Source organism: Eurytemora carolleeae, unplaced genomic scaffold, assembly GCF_000591075.1.
Source record: "Eurytemora carolleeae unplaced genomic scaffold, Eaff_2.0 scaffold512, whole genome shotgun sequence".
NCBI classification, from domain to species: domain Eukaryota; kingdom Metazoa; phylum Arthropoda; class Copepoda; order Calanoida; family Temoridae; genus Eurytemora; species Eurytemora carolleeae.
Window position 1 is genome coordinate 219,211 of NW_019396445.1, and position 9,495 is coordinate 228,705.

At 28.3% G+C, this 9,495-nt stretch overlaps 1 protein-coding gene across 1 annotated transcript; it reads left to right on the forward strand.

Moving 5' to 3' along the window:
• Positions 1 to 3,647: 3,647 nt before the first annotated feature.
• LOC111703440 (flocculation protein FLO11) lies at positions 3,648 to 7,398 on the forward strand. Its single transcript, XM_023475378.1, has 4 exons — positions 3,648 to 3,710; positions 5,026 to 5,118; positions 5,341 to 5,385; positions 6,598 to 7,398. Exons 2-4 carry the CDS (start codon positions 5,037 to 5,039, stop codon positions 7,374 to 7,376), a joined length of 906 nt encoding a protein of 301 aa, XP_023331146.1. The 5' UTR covers positions 3,648 to 3,710; positions 5,026 to 5,036; the 3' UTR covers positions 7,377 to 7,398.
• The last annotated feature ends 2,097 nt before the right edge of the window (positions 7,399 to 9,495 follow it).

The following is a 9,495-nucleotide window of genomic DNA, read 5'->3' on the forward strand; positions in this document are numbered from 1 at the left end:
ACATTTCAATTATTCATAATGTCTTTAACAAACAAATTACAAAATAGTTAATCAAATCTTTTTGAAAAAAATCTTTGCTGTTAAAAACCATAATGGAGATATGTAAGAAATAACTTTATGGAGAAAAATTCAATGTGTCAATTTTTCTATTTGTATTTTTATTATAAAGAAAATACCATTGTGTTCTTATGCTACCCTACCCTACACCAAATATTGTAATTAATAAACCGAAAAATTTTAATAACAGTTTTCAGACTCTTTCTAACATGTACAGTTTCTATATGTAACAACCAATATATTAAAAATATATTTTTTTGTTTTGTTTTGAAACGTTTAACTTTTGAACATATTTCATGCTGTTTAAAACCTAAATGGAGAAAAATAAGAGAGAACATAATGGAGAAAATTATAAATATCAAATATATATATATCTATTATAATTAGGATTATTAACTTAACTCTAATATTTTATTTTGCAAATTAACAATCGTAATTTAAAAGTGGAAAATTCCATTCAACAATTTTCAAAGTTTTTTTTAATTTAAAAATATTTAAAAGTATTATTTGTTTTGCTTTAATTAGTTTAACTTTTTAAACATACTTACGCAAAAAAATTATAAAAAAGAAAACAACTATTTTTTTAATGTAAATTATCAATACCAAAAACATTATCTATGAACTTTATTCCAAAATCGGATTCATATACTTATCTTACTATACAATACATAAATCTTATTTAAACTTTTTGTATCAACAACTTTTTTCTTTGATAATTTGTTTTATGCATTTTTCTGTTCTTTTCTACTGAAATGTAAATTATTCCTTTAATCATAATGAATTATTTCCTATTCTTACCTATTGAAATGTAAACTATTACCTTAACCATGTTGTATTAATTTTATTCTTATCTACTGAAATGTAAATTATTCCTTGAATCATAATGTATTATTTTCTATTCTTATCTACTGATTTGTAAATTATTCCTTTAATCATAATGTATCTATTTCTATTCTTATCTACTAATTTGTAAATTATTCCTTTACTCATAATGTATTAATTTCTATTCTTATCTACTGAAATGTAAATTATTCCTTTAATCATAATGTTTTATGTTCTATTCTTATCTACTGAAATGTTATTTATTTATTTAATCATAATAAGAATTTCTAAAACTCTTGATGTGTTAAAAATAAATTTTATAATCAGCATACTGTTATTTTTTTCAGTAAGGAGTTACAAAAATAAAGTCAAAGCGACTTTCTATGTCATTTAAAGTGAGCTTCTATTTCAACAGCTAGTTAGATAGATAGATAGATAAAGTTACCTATTCGATTAAAAATGGTTTCCTTCAAACTATCGGCTGTGCAAAAAATAAATTAGTCAAGTTAGAATTAAACTGAGATAGGGAAAACAATTGTCAGAATTCAACACCGCTCAAGATATATACTTCAAACTTAAGTAAATTGTATGTAAAATGGAAATGTTTTCAATTATAACTTCTTCTATTGAAGATAAAGACTAACAGATATGTTTTAATTTCTAATATTTTACCAAATATATTTACTTTTATCATACAAATACTTTTCTAATGCGTAAACTTGAGGAACTACTGGGTCACAAACTGCGTAATGCGTAATGCGCAAACTTTAGGAACTACTGGGTCACAAATACTTTTCTAATGCATACTGGGTCACACATTCGTCTAAAGGGAGTGACCAACAATGAATGGTAGTTAAACTGAGAATGTAGTATTGTGGAGAAATATTTCAGGATTCATTTGAGACATGTACAACGTGTTAGTGATGTAAACTTAATAAGTTTAAGCGCAAAGTCAAAATCACCCATTTGGATGGTTACGTTTTGTGAATTGTTTTTTTTAAATATCACTAAATAACGACGACAAAAAGTGAAACAAAAATTTTACAGTAAACTAATTAGCTGTTTAGGAACAGGTTAAGAAAATAAAAATTAACTATTATATTAACGAAAATAAGTAATCTTATTCAGTTATTAGTTTCTGTAATCTCTCATTGTTCACAAGCATTTTCTGTAGATTTTCTGGAATTTTTATTGAAAAGACGACATTTGAAGAATTTGTAGAATTCTACAATAAAAATCGTATAGAATAAGAAATTAAATTTAATGCTGAAAAAATTAGTTGTTCCTAAACATCTAATAAGTTTACTGTAAAATTTTTGATACACTTTTCGTCGTCGTATTTAATAATTATGAAAAACGGATTCTCAAAACGTAACCAAATGGACGGTTTTTGCCATTTTCGGTGATTGTGAAGATTAAAACTTTAAAATATCTGTGTTTATATCCCAACTATTCCTTAAACCCGAAAGTGTAAAATATCTGTGTTTATATTTAGCCTAAAAAGTATAAAATTGTAAAATATCTGTGTTTATATTTAATCTAAACAGTATAAAAGTGTAAAATATCTGTATTTATATTTAATCTAAAAGTATAAAAGTGTAAAATATCTGTGTTTATATTTAATCTAAACAGTATAAAAGTGTAAAATATCTGTGTTTATATTTAATCTAAAAGTACAAAAGTGTAAAATATCTGTGTTTATATTTAATCTAAAAGTATAAAAGTGTGAAATATCTGTGTTTATATTTAATCTATTCCTAAAGTTTTAACATTAATCTCCTGAGCAATATGTTTTGTAAACACAGCTGAAAATAATCACCCACTCTTTCACACACACACACACACTTTCACACTCCCATACACAAACACCCCATCACAAAATTAGAATAAAGATGGGCCAAATAGATTATCAAGTACAATATAGGTGGCAATATGAGAACTGGACTAATGACGCACGACGTCACAAGGAAAACGAAATTTTCTCACATTATTTGACATGTTTTCTAAAATTAAATAAAAAAGTTTAAAACAGAAAATAAAGAATATATAAAATTGAACTTATTTTACCGCAAGATAAGCACTTTATTTCATAATAATCACTTTTATTAATAGTTTTGTCGGACACAAAAACTACGCTGCCATCCATGTACTAGAACCTGTTTGGGATGGACATTCTTTCAGTGGTTTTCTTTTCACAATCACGACCCCCCTCCCCTAGTTTGGGATGGACTTTCTTTCAGTGGTTCTCTTTTAACAATCATGACCCCCGTCCCCTAGTTTGGGATGGACTTTCTTTAACCCCCCTAAGATATATCATCACATTTCAAATTGTACTTGTATTTGTAATACATTGTGTACAATTTATCTTGGTAAAATAACACAAAATTTTTTCGAATCTTTTTTGTTTTTAAAATTTTGTACAATGGTGAATGAAGTAATAATGATGGTAAGCATTTTTAAACCTTTGGTTGGTTAATTACAGAATTCCACACAAACCAGGGTGCGGAAAAAATAAAGAAAATCCGCCAAAAGGTTTTGTATATAGGATGGTGCAAATTATAAATGTTGTGGTCTGATCTTTTAATTGTTTTTGGTTAATGTTCGTCACACATGATCTATACAATTATTATTTTTCAGTTTTATCAATTTAAACTGTTTTATTTACAAATTGTTTACAATGAATAAATAATCTAGAAAATTTGTTAATTTGTTTATTCCTACTAATCAGCTAATCTTACGTTAGTTAGTTTGCAATCTTAAATATATGTTTTTAATCAAAACATTTCTTATAAAAAGTTATCAAGAAGAACAAGTTTTGAATTACAATCCATGTAACCAAAAATATAGCTATTTTCATACTTATAAACAAAAAAGATGAGCTATGGGGTCACAAAATGGTACCAATAATTTCGCGTTTACCTTCTTTTTCTTCTGCTACTAGTCCAGTGATATTTTTACTATATGATAATGCATTTTACAATTATAAATAATTCATTCACCAATATTCATTGTGAAATTGTGGCAATCCTGGCATTTCTGTTCAGCCATATCTTAAAGTTTTATTAGATAAACTCAAACAGATTCTAGTACAATAGATGGCAACGTAGAATTTGTACACTCTCAGTACAGCTGTATTCTGACGTCATAAGTGTCAACATAGTTTTTGTGTCCGAAAAAAATTATTAATAATATTAAGGATTTTCGAATAAAGTGCTTATCTTACTGTAATAAAAGTTTAATTTTATATGTTCTTTAATTTCTACTTTTAAACTTTTTAAATTAATCTTGAAAACCATGTCAACTAATGTGAGAAAATTTCGTTTTTCTTGTTATATTTGACACTTGTGACGTCGTGTATAATTGATCTATTACTTAGAATTTTATCATAGTTTTCTACAGATCAAACTGTGCTTCATTAGGTCAAATATTTCTTATCACAGTTTTCCGATGTTTTTTTTTTATCATAAACTCTTTTATGGGAATAAATTGTAAATTAAATAAAATTGAATTTCTTTTTGTCGTGTCTGAAGTCTCATCCTTTTTGTTTAACAAAGTTCATTCTAAAAAATTTGTAAATTAAAAAGCATAGATAAAGAAAGATTACGCATAAGACGACATTTTTCATCTTGAAAGATATAAATGAACAGTGATGTTTTAAAGATATTCCTATTATACAGATTAACTAGGTCGGTTGTGAACATTGGCTGTTCTTATGTCATTGAGTACTTGTGGTGTACGATGAATTCTGTAGAGAGAAATTTAAGTTAGGTTTAGTCAGTCTCATGTCCTTCTTCAGTTCTCGTCAATATGATATATTGCACAGTGAAATATTGTTGTTCAAATAGTTCCATTCCCGGAGTTATTTTACACTCTATTATGAAATCCATTAAAACACTAAACCACCCCGCTTATCATTGAAGTACACTATGACCCCTAGAAGTATGAATTCACGGACTGTACAATTCTTGGTGATTTTGCGTACATAAGCTATCTATGTTTATTTATTTATCTATGGAAACAATAAGCTATCTATGTTTATTTATTTATCTATGTTAAGAAGATTGCACCACGTCAAACTAAAGTATATTTCATGTTACATTGAAATCTTTCATCGTTTACCATGTTTAATTACATGATAATTTTAAGTTCCCTAAAGAATGGTGTCTGTTCTAATCTTGACACTGATTTGCTTCCTTGCAGCAAATATAAACGCTAAAACATATTTGGTTAAACCTGCAGGTATGCTATATGTCTAAACCTGGATAAATCAATTCCAATTTTAATGAGTACGTGTCTCTTTACGTCTTTTTCTATCTTAAAAGTGTTGAAATTGAGAGCATTTTGCAAATTTTCTTTTTTTTCTTACACAAATATTGTGAAAAACCTCATTATTGCATACATTAAATATTTTAGAAAACCCTTAAACATGTTAATAAAATATATTTTTAAGTTCTGTTGTAGGGTGGGAGAAATTTGACAAAAATGTCACAGAGGTTTCTGATAAAGGTATTTTATCTTTCAAGTGTTTCTTTTTTTCAATCGATTTTTCTTTGCATAACTAGATACATGATAAAAAATTATAAAAGTTATATAAAGTTATACAAATTAAAATAAAAAATTCAAGATTTGACAATTGTTTATTTTCAAGTTTCAAGAACAGAAGGGAAAGCTTGATTTACAACGGAAACCTTAAAACCGTTGTGTGTTCGTCCTGTACAGCGATATATGTAAACCCTTGTTGTCGGCTGAAAATGCCGGTGGGCGCTGGCTCTAGATTGAGTTGAGACATGTACAGTGAACACTGTACATAGACAGCACACACACACACCGGCATTTTCAGCTGACTGCAAGCGTTTACATGTAACTTCACACACAAAGGTTTTACGGGTACCATTGTTAATCGGCATTCCCCTCTTTGAATTAAGAGTCACTTGAAATTACGCTTACAGTTCCTTTAAACCCGAGTAAAAACCCGGCTTTAGCGTCTATTTAAGCTCAATTGAAACCAATGTGGAGACTCCAGTTTTAGCTAGACTTGATTTTAGGTAAAACCGGTTTGCTGGACTTATCTCATCTTTTACCTGGTCTTTAGTGAAGCCGGATAATTTTGTCAAAAGTATTTTTTACATTTACATTTAACTCTTGAGAATTAAATTAAGTGTCAAAATTATGAAAAAAAATGATATTCTCGAAGTTTGAGTTTTCAAATATACATGAGTAAATCTACCTTTTGCTAGTTTCTGACACTGTAAAATTTAAGCATAAATTATTTTTTTGTTCTTTTTTTGCAAATTCTTTTACTTTTTATTTTTAATATTTTCTAAAATATAAATATGAACCAATCAGAAGCCGTCAAATTTAACAGTAGTATTAGACTTATTAATTGTAAAAGCTTGAGGCTTTACTTTTAAAATATAAATATGAACCAATCAGAAGCCGTCAAATTTAGCAGTAGTATTAGACTTTTTAATTGTAAAGACTTGAGGCTTTACTTTTAAAATATAAATATGAACCTATCAGAAGCCGTCACATTCAGCAGTAGTATTAGACTTATTAATTGTAAAGACTTGAGGCTTTACTTTTAAAATCTCATTAATGGCAAGTTTTTAGGTCTTTTACAGTTTAACCCATAATTTTGAAGACATTTTGGATGTCTCCAAAGTTCCGGGTTAAACCGTATATTATGAAACCAAACTTTTCATCATTAGTTTATTTTAGATGAATTAAAAGGATGGGATTACACATATGAACCTGCTGATGGTTATGACTCTTCTAGAAGTGATCAAATACCTTTCAGAACTGGAGGGAATTTTACAAGACCTTTATCACCTGAGGAGAAGAGAAATCTACCTTCTACACATTTATATGATTATGTTTATGATTATTCATATTATTATTATGGTGCACCTACTGCTTCAACTGGACCTGGTGCAGCTACCACACCCACTGGACCTGGACCAGCTACTACTCCAACTGGAAATAATTCTGAAGCAACAACGACTCAAACTGGATCTGTTTCTGAACCAACCACTACTCCAACTGAATATGTTTCTAAACCAACAACGGCTCCAATTGGATATGTTTCTGAACTAACAATGGCTCCAAGTGGATATAATTCTGAACCAACAATGGCTTCAACTGGATATGTTTCTAAATCAACTATAGCTCCTACTGAATATAATTCTAAATCAACTATTGCTCCAAGTGGATATAATTCCATATCAACAACAGCTTCAAGTGGATATAATTCTAAATTAACAACAGCTTCAAGTGGATATAGTTCTAAATTAACAACAGCTTCAAGTGGATATAGTTCTAAATTTACAACAGCTTCAAGTGGATATAGTTCTAAATTATCAACAGCTTCAAGTGGATATAGTTATAAATTATCAACAGCTTCAAGTGGATATAGTTCTAAATTAACAACAGCTTCAAGTGGATATAGTTCTGATAAAAAAGAAGGAGATGATTACTTTGGACCCGGACAGAGGCATTAAAAATCAATAAATTAAAATTTTATGCCAAGCCTACCAAAATATTTTAAGGACATTCATAAAATTATGCTTTTGATAGATTTCAGTCAAATAAAATTCAAGAATATTAGTATAAAAAGAATAATTAATTATTATAGATAGAATAATTAATTAATATATAAAAAATAATTTATTTGTATAGAAAGAATAATTGATTAGTACAGAAGAAATAATTGATTATTATAGATGGAATAATTAATTAATATACACAAATAATTTATTTGTATAGAAAGAATAATTGATTAGTACAGAAGAAATAATTGATTATTATAGATGGAATAATTAATTAATATACACAAATAATTTATTTGTATAGAAAGAATAATGTAAACCCACCAAGGATGTAGAACCATAGCCTAGTTCATTCAACCCAAGTTAAAGTTGTATCATGAGTTGAGAACTGGACAAACAAAATAATATTGATTGCATTTAACCCGTTACTACTGGAGCTGGTATCAACGGCCAGAGGAAATTTCCAGGGTAGCAAGGTTCAAATCCTGGGAATCCTTATCAGGGGAACACGGATAACGGTGCTTTCGTCGGAAGAGAAAGCAATCTGAACGTCCATTTTGTCCCCGAGAAAAGGGTTAGTCTTGATGAAGGATCAGAAGAGAGCGGTCGATCACAGCTCCAGTAGCTCCGAGAGGAGAATTAGCTCCATCTATGATTCCAGGATTAACTTCGGTTGATCCTCAGTTTGTATTTTAATAATAATGTAAAATAAATGTCCGTGCAAAATTAGTGCTTTAATCGATTCCATCTGGCTTGTTATATTGAGTTTGTCTTTGTAAAGTTGCCTTTATTGAGTTCTTTATACATGAGTTTCTATTAAGTTTATAATAATTGATTAATGCAGAAGAAATAATTGATTATTATAGATAGAATAATTAATTAATATACAAAAAATAATTTATTTGTATAGAAAGAATAATTGATTAGTACAGATAAATAATTGATCATCATAGAAAGAATAATTATTTGATATAAAAAATCATTTATTAGTGTGAAAAGAGTAATTTATTAGTTTACCTCAATCACATATTTAGTTTAAGAGTAATTAATAAGTTAATTGCAATTTGATACTTTCTTAAAATTTGGTTTTTTAACCTTTGCTTTCGACCAGAACAACAAATCGTCTATTTTAGAATAAATATCGGGTACTTTCCGAATAAGCGGAAAGAAAGGATAAGAGAGAATACCAAGAATAGAAAGTTAAAAGGAAAATATTGATAGATTGTTAAAAGGAATATAATCCAGAGAGAGATTTTATGATGTCGTCTTCTACTAATCAATTTTTAAATCTAAATTTGTTGTTTTTGTCAAATTTGTCTTTTAAACTTCGCGTATCCGTTTTCTTATTTTTTCTTTTATTCTAATTTATAGAAGACGTCGTCCAAAGACATTTCTTTGTTTTGTGTTTCTTTTCATTTTAATTTAACTTTTTATCTTCTCCATCCTCTGATTATGTTTTCTTCTGTTGTTTTCTACTCGTGATCCTACACTCAATTCATCATTGTATTGATGTAAACGCAGACCTCTGTATTCAAGTTCTCAATCAACAGTAACACAAAACTTTCCAGAATACATTAATTTTATAAGTAGACATTTCAGAAATACTGTTTGTTAATACAGTAAAGAGAGATTTCGAGTTCTTTGAATCAAAACTTGATTTTCTTTCGAGTTTAAATAAATATTTGTTTGCTGGGATATTACCTGCACAGTAAAAACAAATTTACCTAATTCTCAATTATTGAAACATTGTAAACAAATTATTGTTAAATTATGTATTTCAAACTATTACACCAAAGATATGATTTTAAATATTCCAAAAAAAAATTAAAACACATCAATTCTACTGAGCCCGAGTAGAATCTACGGGTCTGAAAGGGTCTGAAATGTGCTCTTAGGCGCCTGGCAGACCTTCTCAGACCCTATGTATTTGGAAAAAAATATCAAATTTCACCAAATATTTGTAATTGGAGAAAAAAACATTAAAATATTTGAGCATTCCTCTCCCCATCCCTTTCTTCAAGCACTCCTCCATATATGTGTTATATGTCCCAACCCCAGTTTAGGCTGTCTT